This window comes from Ilyonectria robusta, assembly GCF_021365365.1.
Source record: "Ilyonectria robusta strain PMI_751 chromosome Unknown BGZ61scaffold_2, whole genome shotgun sequence".
NCBI lineage: Eukaryota > Fungi > Ascomycota > Sordariomycetes > Hypocreales > Nectriaceae > Ilyonectria > Ilyonectria robusta.
The window spans coordinates 2256557-2277816 of record NW_025764436.1 but is presented as its reverse complement, the minus strand read 5'-3'; the positions used below and the strand labels follow the sequence as shown (position 1 = coordinate 2277816).

General features: G+C 49.7%; 7 protein-coding genes across 7 annotated transcripts; 3 read left to right on the top strand and 4 right to left on the bottom strand.

Annotated features, from left to right (window-relative positions):
- Nucleotides 1-1082: 1082 nt before the first annotated feature.
- Nucleotides 1083-2428, bottom strand: BGZ61DRAFT_91461 (nucleotide-diphospho-sugar transferase). The gene is made up of 2 exons (XM_046257216.1): nucleotides 2112-2428; nucleotides 1083-2053 (listed from the first exon to the last, which is right to left on the bottom strand). Exons 1-2 carry the CDS (start codon nucleotides 2212-2214, stop codon nucleotides 1221-1223), a joined length of 936 nt encoding a protein of 311 aa, XP_046110916.1. The 5' UTR covers nucleotides 2215-2428; the 3' UTR covers nucleotides 1083-1220.
- Nucleotides 2429-3226: 798 nt separating this feature from the next.
- Nucleotides 3227-4168, top strand: BGZ61DRAFT_489886 (uncharacterized protein; the record flags this gene model as incomplete). The annotated part of the gene is made up of 2 exons (XM_046250268.1): nucleotides 3227-3488; nucleotides 3543-4168. 2 exons carry the CDS (start codon nucleotides 3227-3229, stop codon nucleotides 4166-4168), a joined length of 888 nt encoding a protein of 295 aa, XP_046110915.1.
- Nucleotides 4169-4991: 823 nt separating this feature from the next.
- On the bottom strand, nucleotides 4992-8285 carry BGZ61DRAFT_441586 (uncharacterized protein). The gene is made up of 6 exons (XM_046244602.1): nucleotides 8117-8285; nucleotides 7712-8069; nucleotides 7611-7661; nucleotides 7267-7554; nucleotides 6952-7198; nucleotides 4992-6899 (listed from the first exon to the last, which is right to left on the bottom strand). Exons 1-6 carry the CDS (start codon nucleotides 8188-8190, stop codon nucleotides 5020-5022), a joined length of 2898 nt encoding a protein of 965 aa, XP_046110914.1. The 5' UTR covers nucleotides 8191-8285; the 3' UTR covers nucleotides 4992-5019.
- Nucleotides 8286-10794: 2509 nt separating this feature from the next.
- Nucleotides 10795-12274, top strand: BGZ61DRAFT_513402 (uncharacterized protein). Its single transcript, XM_046252171.1, has 2 exons — nucleotides 10795-11263; nucleotides 11318-12274. The coding sequence occupies exons 1-2, from the start codon at nucleotides 11097-11099 to the stop codon at nucleotides 12192-12194; spliced, it is 1044 nt and encodes a 347-aa protein (XP_046110913.1). The 5' UTR covers nucleotides 10795-11096; the 3' UTR covers nucleotides 12195-12274.
- Nucleotides 12275-12491: 217 nt separating this feature from the next.
- BGZ61DRAFT_472483 (uncharacterized protein) lies at nucleotides 12492-14599 on the bottom strand (the record flags this gene model as incomplete). The annotated part of the gene is made up of 6 exons (XM_046248344.1): nucleotides 12492-12715; nucleotides 12785-13388; nucleotides 13448-13987; nucleotides 14101-14317; nucleotides 14367-14486; nucleotides 14562-14599. 6 exons carry the CDS (start codon nucleotides 14597-14599, stop codon nucleotides 12492-12494), a joined length of 1743 nt encoding a protein of 580 aa, XP_046110912.1.
- Nucleotides 14600-17120: 2521 nt separating this feature from the next.
- On the top strand, nucleotides 17121-18129 carry BGZ61DRAFT_583938 (uncharacterized protein; the record flags this gene model as incomplete). Its single annotated transcript, XM_046256343.1, has 1 exon — nucleotides 17121-18129. The coding sequence occupies exon 1, from the start codon at nucleotides 17143-17145 to the stop codon at nucleotides 18127-18129; it is 987 nt and encodes a 328-aa protein (XP_046110911.1). The 5' UTR covers nucleotides 17121-17142.
- Nucleotides 18130-18819: 690 nt separating this feature from the next.
- BGZ61DRAFT_489882 (uncharacterized protein) lies at nucleotides 18820-20155 on the bottom strand (the record flags this gene model as incomplete). Its single annotated transcript, XM_046250267.1, has 2 exons — nucleotides 18820-19725; nucleotides 19961-20155. 2 exons carry the CDS (start codon nucleotides 20153-20155, stop codon nucleotides 18820-18822), a joined length of 1101 nt encoding a protein of 366 aa, XP_046110910.1.
- Nucleotides 20156-21260: the final 1105 nt, after the last annotated feature.

The following is a 21260-nucleotide window of genomic DNA, read 5'->3' as shown; positions in this document are numbered from 1 at the left end:
AATGGGGCTGGGATGGATCAAAGCTGAGTGGTACATCGTCTCATGTTATAAAATCAACGGGTCCTTTGATCCATCGCTTCAATTCATCTATCAATAATAATAATTGTGCCAATTATGTTTATGTATGTCAAGTTTACATACCAGGTTTCCCGTTCACGAATGTCCCTGCATAGCTTGAGCAAATACAGCTCGTCCAGTTACTTCTCTTCATCCTCCGATAGCTCCAGGCCTCCAGCTGCCAGAGCCTCTTCAAAACGTCCAACAGTGCTGCAGCCTATGATGAAAACTGCCACTCTTTGATTCAACTACGCTAGGCTGGCATGGCTTATCAGCCAATTCCGCTTTTCAGGGATCTCCCATATCCGTGATATGATCTTGTCCGTGTTGCGATCGTGACTAGCGTATAGTGGGCCGTTGGCGCTGAGGGATGCCCGAATGACGCTGGTTGCGATGTACGACGCGAGTGTCTGCCGGATGCTAAAGGGCCCTACTGCATACCGTCATCGTTAATGATTTCATCGTCAGTGGATGAAAAACAATACCCGGATTAAACCAACACCGTTCAAGTTGCAGTACCTGTTTATCTCCCTTTCCTCGCGGTAAAGAAGGTTGTAGTGGTTTTGCTTCGGGACGACTTTCGTCAATCCCTTGGTCTCTGCAACCTGACAACACGGACAGAACGGCGGCCTCAGACCAACTGGGCCGGGGGTCTCAAAATCGAGTCAATCGCCATTGGTCTGGATGACAGCTTCTTCAAACTCGGCGGAAACTCAATTACTGCTATGAAGCTAATGGGCGACGCTCGCAATGTGGGCGTCGACTTGGCGGTGGCAGACATCTTCCGCCGTGAAGCACTTGTTGCGCTCACTCGTCAAGAAGTCCACCCGCCTTTGCTAACCTGGATGTCCGAGCTGGAACTTCTTAGTCCGCGTAACCACCTGTGAGTAGCCACCGTTCTATAAGAGCCACCAGTAGCTGCTACTAAGAATCGCATCCTTCTATTCGCTCTCCAGCTGCTAGTAGCGGCGCCTTGCCCCTTGCGTCCATTGCCGCTTGCTGCCTTCCATTTCTTCTCCATCTAGAAGGACAAGCCCGGTCTGCGTCTACATACCCTTGTGTAGATGATACGATTCTTGGTGTCCTTCATAAATTAAACGCCAAGATGCTTTCAAGGTGCTGATGTTCACTCTACTCTCTGTGCCCATTAGCGTCCTCCGCCCTCAGCTAGGGTGCCCCCCTCGCCATGATCCGATAAATAGATGCTCGACAAGAATTGCTTCATCTCCTTTCTCATGAGTGTTCTCGTGCGGCAGCCATCCGAAGCTATCCTTAGGAAGAACCAATACGTCGCCAATCAAGCGAGGCTCCTTAAGTTTGTCCAGCTCATCTCCCGTGTGCTCTACGCCCGTCTTCTCCTTGAAGTAGTCCATGATGACCTTGGTGAAGGCGAACGGTCCGGTGGTGGCCATGACATCCTCAAAGGTAACGGCCTGTCCGGGCTTCTTGGACGCAAGCAGCTTGCTGAGGCCTTGGGTCACCTGCTCAACAACCGTCCTAATGGCAGGGTGATTTGGCTTGGCCAGCACTGTATACTGGCATAGCTGGACGGAATATGGGGAGCCGGGCCAAATTGGTTTTTTGTGGTGATCATTTTCTATGCCGATAACTAGGTTCACCGAATCTTGGTACTGCTTTGGGACCCATTTCGAGACTGGCTGATGGGGGTAGACGTCGATATCCGCCCATACGCCACCTTCGCGCAACAGTATGAGGTATCTCAAGAAGTCGGCTTTTAGGATGGGGTCCCGAAGACTCGTGAAAACGTCCGAAATAGATGCATCAAAGTGGTCACGAACATAGGCGTCGTTGTTCGCGTCAGTGATGCGCTCGTAGCGCCAATCCGGATTGACGACGCGCCATTGATGCGGAAAGCCGACGGTGCGATCCGTCGGGTCCTCCGAGTCGTCCTTCCAGCTCTGCCAGATCTTGGAGGGGAAAGCTTCGTGCTTTTGTATGGCCGGAGGCGTCGGTGGTGTTTGGTGGGAGGTGCTCGCTGTGTCACAGGTTAGCTTCCGATGTTCCAAAATGGGCGTGAGTCTGGAACTGACGGCCTTGTCGGCTGTTGTATGCGTAATTGCCAGTCAACAGAACGATGATGGCGACGCCTGCTAGCAGAGCATAGGCGTACTTCCTTTGCGTCAATACCGACAACATGGCGGCCGAGCTGTGTGTGTTGAAGGAGCTGGAAACACAAGATGCGACGGAGATCGTAACGCATCTGCGCACTCAAGCCCGCGGCTGCGGACGGCGGCAGCGTACATAAGTCGGGTTAGACGGTGTGTGTAAACGCCAGGTTGGTTATCTCAAAGCTGAGCTGGCGGGGATTCAGCCAGCCCCCAGTAATCAGCTGCTGGGGCACCCCTTCCACACCCTAAACGGATCATATTCGCACCTCCATCGCAAGCGTGGCGGGGGGGCTTTTTGATCCGGGCGGCTCCGTGTGCTGTCCGTCCCACTCACAACCCCAGCTCGTGATGGTGGTGGTGTGGGGACTTTGAGACGTCGTCAACCAACACACCAGTCAGAGGTCGCGATGGCAGCCAAGGTACGGAGTCAATAGCCAAGCTTAACTCTGCTACCGACCAACAGAGCGGAATTAGGAATTATGAACAGCGACCAACAGAACGGAAATATGAGCAGAGATTGCCACCTGTTTTCTTCCATCCCCACTCAGGGTTGCGTCCTCTCGGTTGCGTCCTCTCAATATTCGCCAATACCAGAAGACGCCCAGGTTATAAAAACAAAGAGCATGAAAACTCCATAAACCGAAGCGATGGCCGATTCTGATTTCCATTGAAACGGCGCGTTTGCTGGACCACGATGCGCTCCGTATTCCCCTCGGTTGAGGGAGCCAGCATTACCCGCGCGGCTTGTTGCAGCACTACCTCAGCCAGACCATCTGATACATGACGCTTGGCGAATGGAACCCCTGGCTTGACGAAATCGCGAGGACACCGCCACCCAATGCGGTAATGTAGACGCGACCAACATGCTTTAGACTTGACCCAACACTCACTGTTGTCTCGCTCTCTATTGTCAAAGCACCCCCGGGCTTTCCCGCTGCGCCCGCTGCGCCCTCTGCTAAATCTTGTTCCCATAATTCCAGTTTCTCTCCTACGCTTCACATGTCCATTCGTTCAAGACGCTGCGCGTTCCATTTGCCATGATGGCCAGGCTCATCTCAGTCTTCTTTTTCCTCTGTTCATTTCAGGCGTGTTTTGCTGCCAGCAAGTGCTACTATCCTAATGGAGACAAGTCCACCGACTTCCCTTGCGATCCGGAGGCCGACCAGAGCGTCTGTTGTGGAGGAGGGTTGGGTTCGGTCTGCCTATCGAACAAGCTGTGCCTGGGAGCCAACGGAAACACGGTGCGAGGATCTTGCACGGACAAGAACTGGGCATCTTCAGAGTGTGCAATGTTTTGTCTTGGTAAGTTACGGCTCTACCAGCAGTGCCATCCATGGTCGTGCTAACATGATGAAGGCGCGGACACAGGAGGAACCGACTTGATATCCTGCTCAAACGTTACAAACAGCGACACATCCTACTGCTGTGATCACAACCCGAACTGCTGCAACAGTGGCGTCGGCAGATTCAATGTGCTTCCATCCGAGCCAGATATCTGGGCGACGTGGGACCGAAAAGCGACTGAATACGCCGTTGTTGGCACAGTGTTCGACAGCGAGCCCACGTCTACAACCGGACCGGCCACAACGACCAGTACAACATTGACCACGACTTCAATATCCGCGCCCGGCACCACCACAAGCGAGACGTCTGCACCAAGCAATTCAGCACTCAACACGCCAACACCGTCCGAGACACCTTCGGGACTCTCGACTGGCGCCAAGGCAGGGATTGGGGCTGGCGCTGGCGTTGGGGCAATAGTGGTTGCAGCGGTGGCGTACCTTCTGTGGAAGATGCGCAAGAATGACAGGGCTGCGAAGGAGAACAAGCAATCACCTCCTACCTACCACGAGCAGCCACCGACAAACGGTGCGTGGCAGCAGTCCCACTATGCGCTAAAGGAGCCTCAAGTCCCACAGGAACTCCACGGAGACCAATATCAGGGCTATAACGTGCGGGCTGAGCTACCGGCACACAACTGATAGGATTGAAGCCGGAAGCTGATGCTGTGATGGCTCATTCTACTCTCAGTAATGATATGGTAACGGATGGACGGGAGAAGTGACGGTTATATGAGAATAGTAATAGATACCCATTTTATAGCAATTTACGAATACTTTAAGTCACAGTCGCCGTTTTGTTGTCTCGGCGTATTGTAGTTAGCGATTAATAAAATTTCCAGTTCAATCACAACACTATCAAGTCGAATCACTCATAGTAGCTAGGCTTTGAGAGACGAGGGGTAGGTTGTCCTGAAGAACCAAGGAGTCTTCAAAAAGGCTGTGCGGTGCATTAAAGTTAGCTCTCGAGCTTTGCCGATAGTAATTTAGGGTCTTCGAGTTGTTCTTGAAGGCCAGGTACTACTTATTATCTTCTGTAGTTAGAAACTATTTCCTCCCACCAGTCAGTAAATTGGACTCTAGTCGTAGACATGGCCGCACTGTTGACTTTGACTACTATAGTGTCAGACCTACTTACTTTCTGGCAGCTGAACTTGACCTGTAGCTTGCCGATTTGTTTGTTTGTTTCCTTTAATACTGTGATGCTCCGAAGCCTAGGAGACCTGAACCCGGGCCGGAGGACTGACGGAAAGCCGGTTAAGGAGCTCCTGGAGTCGCGAAAAGCTAAACAAAGACTAACAGCTTCCAAAGGGCGTTGGGTTAAATTACTGCATGATGGACACGCTTACGTGTTAATAGCCTCTCAAAGATCTCCTAAAAAGTATCTTGTTTGCTACCTTGATGACGATGAAGCGACCGTCACATGCAATGTGAAGTCCTCAGAACTAAGTAATTGGATGTATGGTGTAAACAATAATAACGATATTTTCTTATTAATATGGGCGTTCATAAGTCTCATACATCCACTCCAGGTAACTCTGTGAAGCTAGTCGATCAGGATGATCTTCTGCGAGCACTTCAGCCCCTCTCGCCACCACATGCTCAAAGAGCTGAAACGCTTCCTTTACTTTCCCACTGGCTGCATATGATATAGCGAGCTCATGTTGCGATGCCATTCGATCAGGGTGATCCTCCGTTAATATCTGCGCTTCGACCGCCACTATATGCTCGAGAAGTTGAATGGCTTCCTTAACTTGCCCGTTGGCCGTATATACTCTGGCAAGCTCGTGCTGTGAGGCCAGTCGATGAGGGTGCTCTTCTGCCGATATCCGGGCCCTGATCACGACCACATGCTCGAGAAGTTGAATAGCTTCCCTTACTTGTCCATTGGCCGTATATATTCTAGCGAGCTCGTGTTGTGAGGCCAGACGGATAGGGTCATCTTCTGCCATTTTTCGGGCCTCGATCGCAACCACATACTCGAGAAGTTGAATAGCCTTCCTTATTTGCCCGTCGGCCGCATATGCTCCGGCGAGGTCGTGTTGTGAGACCAGCCGTTTGTTGTCATCTTCGGCTAAAGTCTGCTCCTGTATTTTCGTGACATTCTGAAGCTGTTCCAGTGCCTGCTTCGTCCGTCCGTCCTTGTCCAAGCAACGGCCCACCCAAAACCCTAGATTGCAGCGCTCTGCGGTTTCAATCAAATCACTTGTTTGAAGCAGTCTTAGGGCATGGGGTAGGTATCGTTGCCAAATCTCACGATTCTCCCAGTCGTCATTCGGAAACACAATGTCCAAATGGTCAATGGCATCTTCTTTGATTTCATTCAAGGACCCTTGTTCGGTGACCATTAGTCTCATTGCCAGATGCACCAAGCTGTGCATGTCAAACATTTCCCCGTCTTCTCGTTTGCTGAGAAACTTGTACCCGCAGAGTGTGCCAATGGCACGTGTGAACTGTTGGTCTGACCCCAGAGGAGGCAACATTGAGCGAGGTATGGCCTTCGGCTCAATGCATGCTACAAATGAAAGCAGTTCCAGGGCAGGTTCGTCAGTCTTGCGAATTTGGTGAAAGGATATCAGCCACGTGGTAGCCACGGCGTTCTGGCTCTCCCTATATCGGGTGTTGTCCAGGAATTCGGTGTTCATTAATTCAACCAAGTCCTGATCGGTGTTTCTGAAAAGACGCAGATACTCCGTGATTGTTATCTCGGTTTCATTCAGGTATGCCACGGCTTGGTTGATTGCCAGTGGAAGATATGTGAGCTCGTCAAGGAATTCAATCACAGCATGCTCTTCGTCAAGCAAGCTTTTGTTGAAAAGTGCTTTTTTCAAAAACGACTTTCCTTCCTCTTGGGTTATCTCTGACAACTCGACTAAGTCATCTCCGGCAACCGCGACTGCTAGTTTTCGAGACCTTGTTGTGAAAAGAATTCGTCCGTTCTGGCTATTCGGGAGATAGTCATACAGGCATCTCGACTGATCGGGGCATTCGAACATGACATCGTCGTCGTCAGCGTTGTCAATGATGAGAAACCACTTCCCTGCATTTTCCGAGTTAAGGTGCATTTGAACCGCTTCTTTTGGATCTTCGCCATCGGCACATGGAATACCAAGCGTCTTGGCGATACCAGTGCATGCCTGCTCGAAACTCGCGTTGCTGAGCGCTGGTATCCAGAAGACGGAGTAGTTATTCTCCTTGGCCCAAAATGCAAGATTCAGAGCGACTTGTGTCTTGCCAATCCCTCCCAGGCCCAAAAGTGCGACAGTTGAGTGTTCAGAGTCGGTGAAAAGCTTCTCTTGGAGCTGCTTGAGAATCTCAATGCGTCCCACGAAGCGTTTATTTGGTGGAAATGGGACGTAGAAACACGTTCGAACTGTAAAATATTAGCATGAACACTTCGATAATTTTGCTCTTCATGTACTAACTGTTGGATCTATGATCTGGTTTCGCGGCCCCAGGCGCTTGCTGGGCCTTGTCGCCAGGTGAGGTTTCAGTTGGCACTGGATGCAATGAGCTCTGACGCATAAAATGCTGCAAAACGCCGAGGATCGCACGGTATCGCGCATCGTTCTTGTCAACACATTTGACCATCTGCCTATGATCTGAGTCGATGGTCTCAACTGTCTCGAGATCGGGATGGAAGTCGAGTTTAGAAGAAAAGTCGCCCACAATCTGTCGAAAGTCAACGTCAGTTTTCAGACCTCCAAGAGCAGCATCGCAGTGATGATTGCTTCAAGTACCTTACTATCAAAACCTTTCATTCCTGACAAGCCACGGGCCTCTTGGAATGAGTGGATCTTGAATTTGGATTTATACGCTGTTGATACGAACTGATCGTTGATGTTTTGCAACACTTCGCCATTGACCTCCAAAGCTTCAAGCGCCTTTTTGTTCGGATCCTTCATGGTAAGGCGTGCTAAATTCGACGCGATTTCGGCCCATCCCGCGTATGTGCTTCCACGGTGTGGGGTGCCGAGGAAGACGATCAGTTTTGTCCGTTTCTGGCATGACTCGGACCTGCAAATTGCCTGTGAAGTGTCAGCTATAGGTACCAGAGTCAACAAGCCACATGGGAGGCACTAACGTCCTTGGTGATGATGCCGCCAAGACTATGCGCTATGAACACGAGCGGATACTATGGATGTTCAGTCTGGCTCGGACGGTCTTGTCGTGATTGATACCTACTGCATTATCAATCTCTCGTTCGAGTTTCGCGGCAAAGTCGCGTCCATGCTGTGAGACGCTGTTCTTGGTGTTCGCCCGGAAAAGTCCTTCGATCACATCCGCGTTGTACCCGTAGGTCCATACTTGTGCTTCAGGAATATCCTCCGTGAGGAATTCGTGGGGCCAGAAAGGCTTGGGCGGGGAGGGGTTCGCCTGGGCCTTGCTATCAGGCATGGAAGGTAGTCGTTTGCGTCGGAACATGGACTTGAGAGATGGCCGGCTACTCGAGCTTGGAGCAGCCTCGGCTGTACTATCCTGGGGTGAGTCGCGGCCCCATGTGTGCTTTGGATGCCCCTTCAAACCGTGGACGAAAATCACGCTATGCCATGTCAGCTAATACTCATCTGCCAGAGGGCGCTGACGAACTTGATGCTGTACGGCCCATTCCTAGTGCCCTCACCCCCGAGCTTCGTGAACCCGAGGCGGTGGACTTCCTTCATGATACAGTTTGCTGTTTGGCCGTGACTGTACTTGGTTGGAGCCTGCTTATCGAGGAGATGTTGGAATCAGTCCACAGCCTCGTTGCCTCAATCGAGGTTGAATCGTCACACGCCGTGTAAGCCAATCATGTAGAGGTTTGCGCTGGTCAGCTGAAAACCCCGCTTTCGCTGCGCACCACAGACAGGAGGGACAGGATTATAGTGGTAGCTATGGAACTAGGCTAATCCCTCAGGGTTAGGGTTACAATTGAAAGCAATCAATAAGTCTATGATTTTACGTGAAATTAGATTTTTACCACAACTTTGACTCTTTTTCTCTTCGCTTTTCGAGCCTAAAAGCATAAGCTTCTTTTGTCGGGCCACCAGTTCATACTACTAGGGTACCAGCATCATCCAATGCGACATCTGCATTTCGTACAGGACCAACAGCTGAAGGGGAATCAACCATTGCACATCGAAAAATACTATATTAATGAGTCTCGCAGGATATCCTGGGACATCCAGGGCGAGATGATTTCCAAGCTATCAAGAAGTTAGGGTGCCCTAGTACACACATACCCATAGGGGGGACTAGAAGCTCAACAGTAAAAAAAAAGAAAACCGACAATAGTATCAACAAATAGTTGCTTGATGTTCATGACGGTGTAGCGTTTATGTCAATCGGGAAGATGTTTATAATAGATCGAGACGTAGTGCCTTCATATTTGAACTTGGCATTTGGTATAGCTTGGGCAAGGTCGTAATGTATGTTTTATCATACACTTGTGTGATGGCTTAAAGTGAAATAGTTGTTTTATTTGGGTAATTATTTAAGAAGAGAGGAATCGAGTCATCGAAGTGTATAGGTTGTAGGACTTCGATTGCGCTGTTACTGCCCTTGCACTACTGTTAAGATGTATGCCGATCCTCGGCCGTATCAGGACACGGGAGACAGTGATGAAAACCCGAGCCCCGCCAATTAAGGGGAATTCTTATCCGTAGCGATTTTCTGGACCTGTTGGGCCATCGTGCGGAGTTCCAAAGAGTTGGGGATAAGCAAATTAAACGAATGAGCCGCAGTCAAGTTGCTTCTGCTACTTGATGACGTATACACCACAGCAATGGGCAGTGCAATGAGGGTCTACAATGGATACGACAAGACTCCTTGCCACTAGCGACACGCGGCTCTTTCTTCTGGTTTTCTCCGCAATTACACAGTGAAAAAAACTCTATTCAAACATACTTTCATAGCCATTGAACTCGAAACATAGGGCTGGCAATACAAGGGAGGCCCTCCATCTCGTCTATGACGTCCTGACTGCCCTCAATGCGAAGGGATTGTTTCTGAGCCAAACAATCGCTTTTATTTCGATACCTTTTGAAGCCTCACTTCAGATTGGAAGAGCGATTCACGTATGTCACGGGTAAAGAGGAAGCAAATAAGGTATAGCTTCGGCCCGATCTCGGCGACTTCCTATTTAATCCGCTATTATCAGATGCTTCGGGGACGCTAGGGGAACATTCATGAAGGTGCGTCGGGGCATTGACTACTCCACCAGGATTTCCTCCTGATCCCGGTTAAAATGGTAGCAATGAAACCTAGACACTGGCTTGAAGCAGCTACTGCAGGTACAGGCCGCAGGGATTACAAAGGTTAATAGCCAAACCAGCGGCGGATGTATTTTTACAGCCAAATGGTACAATGCAGAGTTCACATTTGTAATCCCTGCGACCGGTACTAATGTTGCAATGTTTGTTTAGGCATCTAGGCGTGTGTATGGCGTGTGATAGCTATAGCCATATTCTTCAAGCTGGTCTTCATGTAAGGATATACAGGGACTTAGAGCAGGGACCATGTACAACTTGAGGCATGTGCCGTGCCACATATCTGGCATCATTCCTGCACCGACTTGCTTAGGTCTTGTTTGTACTTAGAACAACACAAGTCGATTCACCCATAAATTGTCTAAGTGACAGAATTCACAAAAGGCGTCGGGTACGAGGTGCGGTACGTGCAGTGTCCGCCACTTCTGGCTGGATCTCCTACAGAACACAGGCCACTTCGACGCTTCGGTCAGTCCCGCCAATGGGGTTGCAGAGCTAAGCCTATTACCTCGGCACCTAAGAAGACAGGGAGGCCTACGGCACTTGAGTTATTAGTCCAGTCTCGGGGGTTTCCCCGACAGTATCAAACCGGAACAGCGCAGTTTTCAATTAAGTTGGTTTATAAAATCACTGCCAGAGTGGGCGGTACTTCAAACGGGATGGTGATTGCGCGGGGACAGCATTGAGGACGGCACTTTAGCAAGATTACCATAACAAGAGGGTAAATTCAGGCAAGACCGCGCCTCGTAAAAGTAGCATAGCTCAAAGCTTAACAAATTAGATTAAGAGCAGAAACGTTATCCTCCACAAATGACCTGGATTTGACCAATTATACCAGGAAGCTATGACGTTTCTGCGGTTAACAGTGGAAACAGGCACCAAATATGGAGTCGCTCTTGTCCGAGTTAACCGAGTTACGTTGCATCCAATAGACTACGGATTAAGTTACCCCTCGTACAAATTCCAAGAGTGGCAAGAGTGGGATGAATCATTCGCCCTGTTACTAAGCATCCCATCCCACCGGTTGACACCCACAGCGATCGATTCATCAGCAGTTGTCCAACTCCCACTCGGAGTGGGAGTGTCTATTTACCTAATTTGGATTTTGTCATCTGGTTGCGTAGCCATGGCAGAAAGTCTGGTCATAGTTCTCCTCACTATGCCTGACAATCGCTCTTTACTTAATTCACTATAAGCTATAAAGAGCCATCGTCCTCGTGCTTTCGGCTGAGACTCCGAAGTGGATAGATGCCAGCCACCTCTTTCACTGCGACCTCGCCTTAACACTGTCGGATTACATCTGTACCTGCATTCTGCCCATCATGGCCCGATTTCCGGTTTGGACGCTCGCTGCAGCCCTTTTTCCTGCACTAGCATCTTGTGTCCCGCATCGATGTCCCTCTCCGGCCGGGGATCTCAGCGTCTCCGCGTTCCAGTTGTACCCAGAGAACGCCGACTTTGACACGAAGCGCTGTGTGGCTTATTTTAGGTGAGACATTCGATATGGATTACCCAGGTGATGAGGCTAATTTTATCCGGCCAGTGTGTTGTTTAACGCCAGCGTGGCTGTCTACAACCCATCCAAGAACGCCGTCGTTGATGTTCTCAAATTCCCCGGCTTGAGTGGCAACTCCCTCCTCCACTCCAGTGGTGTTCAGCGTGACCCCCTCGATCGCCTGTCTGTCGTCGTCGATGCTGGATCTTCTTTCGATACTGGAGGTCAGGATATTTCCGGCGACAATTGGCTTGTCAAGTACAGTTTGGAGAAGGATCGGGTCCTTTGGCAGCGCAACCTCTCAGCCGTTACGGCCGGGGCATACAGTGGCTTCCAGGACATTGAACACGACCAGCATGGCAACACATTTGTCCTTGGAACCTACCCATCCAGCCTTATCCGAGTGTCGTCCGATGGCAAGAAGGCCATACCTTGGTACTTGGGGCCAAAGTCCAGCAACCCTACCGCCGCTGGCTTCTCTGGTTTGGTGAACATTGGCGATTCCCTAGTCGTGTCAAACACCGCCGACGGTCAGCTGTACCGCTTCGATATTACCGCTGCCAAGGGAACTCCTGTACGAATCCCAATCATGACTGGTCAAGCTCGTATCGGCGGCGCACTTGATGGAGTCTATCTACCCCCGCGCTACGATGGCAAGGTGATCTTGGTATCCGACAACGTTAATGGAACGATCGTCCTTCGGTCTTCTGATGCGAAGTGGAAGACTGCGGAGCGGCTCGGAGTCATCCCGAACGACCTTCTTGCCAAGGGTGGTTCCGCCGTTGCAAGTGTTCAAATTGGCGATAAAATCTATGCTGTAACCGAGTTTTTCGGAGACAGCGTCGTGCCTGGAACCCTGGCGGGAAACAGGACTACCTTCCCATTGATTGACATCACGAAGAAGATTGACAAGCTTCTTTGTTAAATATCGGCAATTAAAGTATCATTCTCTCTATAGACTGTATTATCTAGGGTCTTATGCTGTGGTTAGAAAAGACATACAAGCAATTTTTCAGAGTCTTCATCTCACGTCACTTCCCGTGCCACTTACTATCTCAGCTAATCAATGGTCCTCGGGTCAGAGGCAGCAGCGCCAACACAGCATCGACTGAAGGTCGAATCACCGGCGGCCTTTTGGATCGCCAACCCGATAACATATCAACTGGCAGGCTCACAGCAATGATGCTGGGGCGTATTCAATAAACTGTGCTAGAATTCCGAACTACAGCTTAGCTGTCTCCTTGGACCATGTTTCTTTAATAAGGTCTGCAGCTTTCTCGCCGATTCCGTAAGCTGGCATTTGAGTGTGGCCGTTGTTCAAAAGAGGCATCACACTGCAATCAGCCACCCTAAGACCCCTGACACCTTTGACGCGCAATTGCTCATCTACAACAGCATTTGGATCAAGGGTCCCGCCCATAGCACAAGTTCCGGCCGCGTGGTAACCTAGCTCGGTTAGTATTAATGAACGATTTTTCTCAAGGGACTGAAAAGGACAAGGTTGGAAAAGCTTACATGTCGTTGCGTTATCCCTCACATATGGGATCCAGTCTTCCCTAGTCCGGAACTCATGGTGGTTTGAATTGGGCGGCCATGAGCCTTTGACAATATTCTTCGTTCCAGCACCGTCCATGATGATCTCATTTCCAAATCTGCAGGCCTCTGCCATGACCTCGACATCAAGAGAATCGGAGAGATAATTACAATTGACGACGGGCGTCGCAGTTGGGTCACTGCTTCGCAGAGACACCGTTCCTCGGGACTTTGGCGCAAATAGTTCCGCGATGATGGCAAAAACATGGTTTCCCTCGGTAGGGTGGTGGCCAATTGGCTTCGGATCGACGTAGCACTCCGTGGTGAAGAACTCGATATTAGGCTGCGAAGGGCTCAATCCCATTGGATCGCGTCCCTTTACCCGGGGTGCAGATGACCAGATTTTAGAGTCGGCGAGACGTTCGTCTAGCCGAGCAAAGGCGAAGATGCCAAACGGAAAACTGGAGAGAAACCCAGTCTTGCGCTCCTTCCAAAGGGAATAGGACTTTGAACGCGCGTCTCCATGGTGAACGAGATGGTCGTTGGTTAACCCTGGCTTATCTGTCTCGTAGAAGATGAACGCAATCTGGTTAATATGAAGTCAGCAAATATAGGTTGAAAGTGGCGGTATTTGAGCCGTCTCACCAAATGGTCTTGTAGATTCTTGCCGACCCCAGGTAAGTTGACCAGAGTCTTGATACCATGTCTCTTGAGTTCCTCATCACATCCAATTCCAGAGCGATTAAGAATGTTCGGACTGCAGTAAGCTCCTCCTGAAATAATCACTTCTTTGCGAGCTTTGATGTTAATGACGTGACCCTGTGCGTCAACCACCCTCACACCGACGGCACGAAGCCCGCCTTGTATATCCCTTTCAATCATCACCTTGTCCACATGAGTCTCAACCATGAGATGCAAGTTGCTCCTCTTCGGGCCCTTCGTGATAAAGTCTGCGCCCGTAGTGCGGAGGCCCTGGTGTACTGTGCGCACTGAGTGTCCACATCCGTGTGGGTTGTTTCCGTGGGAGAACATGTCGTCGTCAAGGGGTAGTCCTTTCGAAATCATTGACTCTTTAATGAGATGCGAAATAGGGGCGAGGTCGTGCGGCTCTGTATGAAGTTGACCATCGTAACCATGAGATTCTGAGGACTCCTGAAACCATGGTTTGCCGTGAAACGTCTCAGACTAGAGAAATATTGTTAGCACCGTAATGCCACGCCATAGTAAATGCCTGGTATTCCTGAACCACAGCCCAGCGACCAATCGGTATCATCTCTAGTCAAGTCAAATGCACCAACCTTCTTCATGTAGTCAAAGAATTCCTCACCGCTCCAGCCTTCCAGGTTCCAATCATCGAAGTCTTGTTTTACTCCTCGAACAACCAAAGTGCCATTGACTCCAGAGGAACCTCCGAGGAACTTTCCTCGGCTCAAGTTGACCTGCCGATTACTCATGGAACTGCCCTCATCGGACACGATTTTCCAATCAGTCTCTGTATCGAAATTCTGGGACCATCTAATAAGATCAGTAGGAATCTAATCGAGCCGACCAAGGGTGAAAATACCCTCCGACCATATGAACATTCTCCAGATGTTCGTTGTGTGGGCCGGCTTCCACAACTAGGACTTTATTGCGAGGGTTCTCTGCAAGTCTTGAAGCGACGACGCAACCAGCGGTCCCGCCCCTGTTGAAAAGGATGTTAAGTCCAGATTCTGATTCCAATTGGGTGTTCACTGCATGGGATCTCGATGGGACTCACCCGCAGACAATAAAGTCAAACGACTCTAACGAAGCCATAGTAACTGCCCGTCCACACTGATAGGTTGGAGAAGAGTGAAAGAGAGGCTTTACGCAATCAATTGATCGCAATCCATCAAATAACCCACTTGGTGCAAAGAGTAGGAGCAAATGGCTGCTTTAAATACGCTTCAGGGAATGCGGATCATACCCCAAGATACCGACTGCAGATCCGAACCCCGCGTTTTTCCCCGCGCAAACTAACTGAAGAAGGGGGCCCCGGAATCTAGGAAGCTAAAGCCGAAACCGAGACTGAAGCGGAAATTCGGGCCGATTCCGAAGCTGAAGCTGAAGCTGAAATTTGCTCACAGGCTGGGTAATTGTGACTTCGAAGATTCTGACTTAGGATGGAATTTCCAAAGGCTCTTGTTTTATCACAGCAATAGAAATGTCAAATTTACAGCCTCTAGTGTATATATTGAAACTTGTTACTAGCCTATCAATATCAGAGCGTAATTGTCAAATAGTAACAATTAAAAATACGTATATTAAACTGCCTTTCTTTTCCTTTATATTAGTAACTTGCCTTTAATAAAGCGGACGTGCAGTTCCTTACTTCAGCTCTCAGTAACGTGCACCCTACTAGCAGTATCCCAGGCCCTACGTTTTAGCTTTTTCGGATGTGCCTCTTCGCTCTAATCAAATGAGCCATGTCAGGCTCTCCGGGTAATCTGGTGTGGGTATTGCAGTGTTACGGGTGCTATTCCACCGAGCAGGATTCTGGCCCCCTATTCCTATTTGCTCTAGCCTGCTAGCATGTGCCTCCTCGGTGTAGTCGACCGAGCGATATTAGGCTCTCGGGGTAATTTGGCGCGGGTAGCGTAATGTCGCGGCTGGTGGTCTCGGAATGTCGGAATGGAAGCGGGCAATAGGATACACACCGAGATTGATACAGCGACTCTATATTTTTGCAGTGAAATTAATTGTGTTTTAAATGCGTAAACCGAGAAATGAGCTATCTCATTATGTTCTTCGTCAGGTCGTACCTAGGATTGTCAGGAGGTCTATATCCAGGGGCGGCGAGAAAATAGTCCATTAGTTGCTCGAAGCTTTGCTGCCAGCTCCTTAGCGTGTAGCAACTGCCTGACCATTACCAGACGCGGCACAGCTTGTTAGCTCTTAACCCGCCTGATTCCCTGCCACATACGGAGTAAACCAAACAGGTGTTGAACCCACCTTAAGGCCCGATATGACTTATAAGGGCATCCAACCCTGGAGCGGACCTAGAGGTGGGGGAGACCAGCGGAGCCGGGAACGCGGCCACTGTATTTAATAGGGTACCACACTGCTAGCTACTGCTGAATACCACTTAAGCATCTCGCCGTATATGATGCCTTTGTTAAGGACCTTTCATAACAGGATCGACCCACCCTTGACCTACGAGCATAAGGTAGTGTCTGACCGTCACAAACACCATCTAGTACAAAACACGCTTATGCAAAGCCTCGGGCTCCCTTAAGTCATACAGAGCTATAGGCTAACCGCCTCTCGCATTGTGGCCTTGCTGTTACACGACTTTTGGTAAGCCTCTTGACAAATTCCGAGGAAAGAAATTAACCACGGGGCAGGGCGCACATAGTCGACAGCGGTTCTCATGAATCTACGCACTCAAAGACTGGCCTGAATGCAGCATGAGGGAATGCATGTGCACGGCTCGGCGCTAATGGAAGACCTTACTGACACGTCATTTCAGTGAGTTTGTTGGTTCAGTGTCTTGTGCGTGTTACGACCATATACAATCTGTGGGTCTTTTGGACCCCAATGTGGTGGCAACCTGTGCCTCGACAGCCGTAACGAAACGGTTCAGCCCCAGAGCGTACTCTATCGATAGTTTTGACTGCATAATGAGCTGCCTGCACCGAGAAGCTCGTCCCGCTCACTATAGCTAGATATCTGGATGCGTTCTTCTCGCAGCGGTCTATTCTTCGTCGGCTATTCTTGGTCACCCTGCGTGTGTACACGGGCCTCTTGCGCCTGCGCCTGCGCCAAGAGCTCGGCTAGTCGTATTGGGTCCTCGTCGTCTCAGCCGCAGACGCACTGGGCCTCATTATCTGCGATATCTTGACCTACCAGATGACTGTCCTAGGGACGCTCCAAGGTATGCAATCCACCCCCGCGCTTCGCCTGTAGGGCCAACTGTTGAAAACCCACTGTTGAGGGCATTGGACCTATCAACAGTGCCCAAAGCATTAGGCTGCCGCCCGTCCCGTGGGGTCCAAGGGCTTATCTCAAAAGGCATTAGACCTATTAAGGGATAGTGCCCGACGCGGCGCGTAAGTCAAGCTATTTATATTGTAACCTGACGAAAAGTGCTCATCTCAAACGCGGCATTGGCTAGATGTCATAGATTTGGAGAAATTGCTCTTTATTAAGCGCCGACTTCATGGAGCTGCATGTCAAGTGGTGGTCTGACACTCTTATCAGATGGAAAGTGCAAAATGCAGCTTATAATATCCCATGAACAAGCTCATATTAATCTAACATTTTCGTTCCAATTATTTTCCAAGTTAATCCCCGTTCTGGCGATAAAGACTCTTTCGGCCATGGCTCATCATCGCTACCCGCACCCTGCGCTTATCACAGTCGCCATACTCTTTCTTATTGCTGTGATAAGCGTCCTCGTCATCCCCAAAACGGCTAACGCAATTTCATCCGAGCATTGGATCCAGCTCTTTCCCGCCTGGGAGGATATCATCAATACGATTCTGGAAGAGGAAAATGTTCAGGCTGCGCTACAGAACTATCGTGACAACCATCATGACCATCCGAGAACCGGCTACAATATTATGAATCTCGTCCTAGAGGCATTCCCAGAGTTTCGCAAGAGCGAAATGGCTTCGGCTTCTGTGATTCTAGGCCTCGCCCCAGCGCTGCTGCAACAACTTAGCCCGACGTACGCCGACACTGCTGAATTAGCCATCTGCCGCCCTCTTCTCGCATTCCTGGTCGCCGCAGGCAGTCCAGCCGTGGGTCTGCTGGACCCAAGCAACTGCCTCAATGTCGTCAAGAAACTGGAGGACAAGCACAAAATAGGAGCGTTTGAGGGACGAGACCCCACGCGGACCGAACAAGAGTGTACATGGACTAACGATCTTGCCCCCACCATCACATGTCTCGTCGAGTATGTCTTGGCCGCTGTGGCCATTGCAAACAGTCTTCACCTCGCCTACACGCTTGGCGTATGGGCCGTGTTAAGCTTCACGCCGTCCAACACCACCCTACCTGCTGTATGGTGCGTCACTGCTGTGCTCGTTCACCTATTCGGGTGGCTAATCTTGGACGGTATGACACTCGGTGGGTTTCTCCCATCCAGCTTGTCATTATCAACCGGTCGGAACAGTGTTCCCAAAGGTGCTATCGCAATGGCATTTTGTGTCTACGTTGGTTGTGCTGTGCAAGCTCTCTTCGGGACCCTCATTCTTTCGAGCCTCCTCTTTATCAGCGTGCGGGACGCGACCTTTATTGTGCTCAGATTTATGGCCAGTGTATTGATCTGCCGCCTACTTGTATTTATGAGTGTTGACCCTTGAGACGTACGTACAGACAAGGATATGAGGCCTAGCACTCAATGCATATTTATAACGATTCTTTAATTACAATCTCTTTACTTTCCATGACACAAGAACAACCGATATCGCGCTTAAATAGCATTAAATTAAATATCCTCCCATTTAATCTTACGGCATGCTCTTGTACCACTATTCAACTCACCAAATAAAGTCAACTTTGACACGTTATCCCATCCATCTTACTACCATGCATTCGTCCACCTAGCTGAATACCAATTTTCCACTCGACCAGGGTGCGGGCTAATAGTATAAGGGCATTATCCTTCCCTACTATAGCATTTATAATTCCAGCAATCTGATCTCGTAACTTTATGTCGCCTAATGCAGTAGAGGCTAAAAGCTGATTCAAAGATGCAATGCATAATACTTAAAGGGGCTGGTCCGGGATTCTGTAGTAGTTACAATTCTGTCACGGGCTTCTGTTGATCCAGTATTTCTTCTCACCTAATTGCTATTGAAAAGTTATTTAAACCTCAGCAGATCTCGGCAGCAGATCTTCTCCGAAGACTTGGAAGCTAGGGGAATCAGGTTTTATCGCCCTGGCTCAGCACCTAAGAAGCAGGTGCAACAACTCTGAAAGAACTTTGAATAATATAACGCTGTTGATTTGTAATGATCTCTCGACATGTCCGAAGCTATATACACTAATGCTTACACGTCAAGCCCCTGTAGTCTGCAGTTTTCCACAATAGTTCGTCCAGGGAAAGTATCAGGGTCGAAGGTGCACACTGGGAGGTTGAAGATGCAGGGGGCCTTGGGATCAACAGGCAAAAATTCTGGTGTGAACAACTGCACTTTGTGTTCTTCAAAGCAAGTTGACGGACCCTGCAGGAATGTTTCCTTAGAGATCCCATACTTGTCGATAAGCTTGGCGGCGATATCTATTTGTTCATCATCGCCCATCCGCAGAGCGTATTGGACCTCTTTACCATCCACCGTGGCGCAGAACTTGGAGGCGTCATTGTTTGAGTTGAAACAGCCCTGGTAGCCCCGGTAGATGAAGGCCTTTCGTCCTTGCAGTGCGAGCGCGATAGAACGAAGCTTCATGCTGTCGGCAATGTTCGCCTGCATGTCTGCTTGTGTGAAGTTTTGGGCGATACCCAAGAATCCACCGCCGGCCAACACGGAATTGATACCAGTGGTTTCATTGTGAATCTCGGAATTAAGGGTACTCTTGAGAGACGTGGAGATGGCGGATTGGTAGTCTTTGACGGCACTGGAGATGCTCACGCCAAGATCACTCCATTTGACAAATAGATTCGGTGGGACGGGTGGCTTTACCTGGCCGGAGAGGAAGCTGACAACGCCTTTGGGAACAGCAGCTGCTTTAGCCATTGCGCCTGTGAATGGGACGACGCTGAGGCCAAGCGTGATCATGGAATACACTTCTTTGAGAGGGGTGGCGTTGTCCTCAGGCGAGGGCCAGATGTCGTTGATAACGGCAGGCATCTCCAAGGCCATGATGCTAGCGGCGAACGAGACGGCGGTGTTGAGAGAGTTCATGTAGCTGTTATAGTTCTGGATGGCGACCAGGGCATACCTAGATTGCTTGGTTAGCTGGATTCTTCAAGGCGCAAGTAGAACTGGCACAATGTGAGAATTGAAGCTCTGGACAGGCTTACCATCCAGGAAGGTCAACTGGGAGACAAGGTTGTCCTGCGTTGCAAAACTGGCCAAGCCCACTACAAGAAACATGCGGTTAGCCCATTGCTGCGGTACATGCCATCAACTGGTTCATTAAACCCTACCAAAAGAAGTTGGGGGCTCCCAGCGAGGAAGCAAAACCTTGGACATTGTTCGTGGTGAGATTCGACCCCGCGGACTGGAGAAAATCATCGACTTTAAGTGTGGTCCAAGTCTCCTCGGTCAACGGCTCAGAGCGACAGGAGTCGGCGCCGCCTCCATTGCTTTGGGGTAAGGCAACAGGGGTTGCCACGACAATCTCCAGCGCTGAAAGCGTGGCGAGCAGGTGTGCTCTGAAATACATTGTGGTAGTTTTGGCAGTGGCGAACGATGTTAAGAAAGGCAGGGTGGCCAAACGAAGGGCAAGACAGGATTCAATCCAGTCAACGGTTGCGAAAAGAGCGAGTGGTGAGAGAAGAAAAGGAGAAAAAAAAAGAAGGTAGTTTGGATACAATGAATGTGATACCCAGGAAAGAAGGAGCGAGAGGAAAGGTAAGAGCGTGCTTATATATGTAGCCCCTCCCAGAGTTAACAATTGTGCAAGACAGCGACGAAATTAAGCTGTGGACAGATGTTTACCATGCCGCGGGTGAGCAGCACCAGATTGGATTCATTGGAATAGGGCATGGATGCTCCAAACGCTGTTACAGCTTATGCGAAAACGAGCACCTGAGTCAGTCGATTGATTATTCACGTCGAAATTTCTCCGTGACAGCCCCCAACATCAGCTCATCCCGATGATTCCGATCATGAGGCGACTGGTGCGACATTGGTGGCTTGGCGCATTTGAGTTCGACAAGGTCGTTTTCCAAGGATATTGGATATTTGAGTTTGCCAAGGTTGTTACGCATGAGATATTCGAGATTTGAGTTCAAAATCAAGACGAAGAAGGATCAAGACTCTTACTGTTGAGACTAATATTGTGACTATTGTTTCTGCGCGGATCACGAGATTCCGCACACATGAGTGGGTGGCTGTGATCAATTGATACTATAGTCCATTTCTCACCCCAGAACTCCACAACTTCTTCCCGCCCTGTCACATGCGTGGCTCGGATCTTTACTGATGTTGAGAGATGCGATAGATGTGTGTGTTTGGGATGAAGACCAAAGACCAGTTACCAGAAGCCGGAGTTGACAGGGGCAAGGGCTGTATATCGTCATTGTAGATAGAGTTGGTCAGCTTGGGCAGCGGGTCTAAGAGACAGCATTTTTACGGATTTAAGTTACTGAGACCCAAGTTTCGGGTATTGATTGAACCTGTTGCTGCTTTTTACTGATACCCTTACTGAGCTGATTTGATCCCCATTCAGGTGTTAGAAAGCGATGCGAACAAAGGATCACGACTCATCGCGACTCTCACCAGATGGAGTTGGCTCGTGCGGCATTGTCGGCCCCATACATCTGATA

Bases quoted from the DNA above. Each gene is read 5' to 3' on its own strand.
- BGZ61DRAFT_91461 (XM_046257216.1), bottom strand. From the start codon at position 2,214: ATGTTGTCGGTATTGACGCAAAGGAAGTACGCCTATGCTCTGCTAGCA. The intron at 2,054-2,111 runs GCCGTCAGTTCC...CCTGTGACACAG, and splicing joins CGCATACAACAGCCGACAAG to CGAGCACCTCCCACCAAACA.
- BGZ61DRAFT_441586 (XM_046244602.1), bottom strand. From the start codon at position 8,190: ATGAAGGAAGTCCACCGCCTCGGGTTCACGAAGCTCGGGGGTGAGGGC. The intron at 7,555-7,610 runs GTTAGTGCCTCC...GACACTTCACAG, and splicing joins GCGGCATCATCACCAAGGAC to GCAATTTGCAGGTCCGAGTC. The intron at 7,199-7,266 runs GTACTTGAAGCA...GACTTTCGACAG, and splicing joins TGAAAGGTTTTGATAGTAAG to ATTGTGGGCGACTTTTCTTC.
- BGZ61DRAFT_513402 (XM_046252171.1), top strand. From the start codon at position 11,097: ATGGCCCGATTTCCGGTTTGGACGCTCGCTGCAGCCCTTTTTCCTGCA. The intron at 11,264-11,317 runs GTGAGACATTCG...TTATCCGGCCAG, and splicing joins CGCTGTGTGGCTTATTTTAG to TGTGTTGTTTAACGCCAGCG.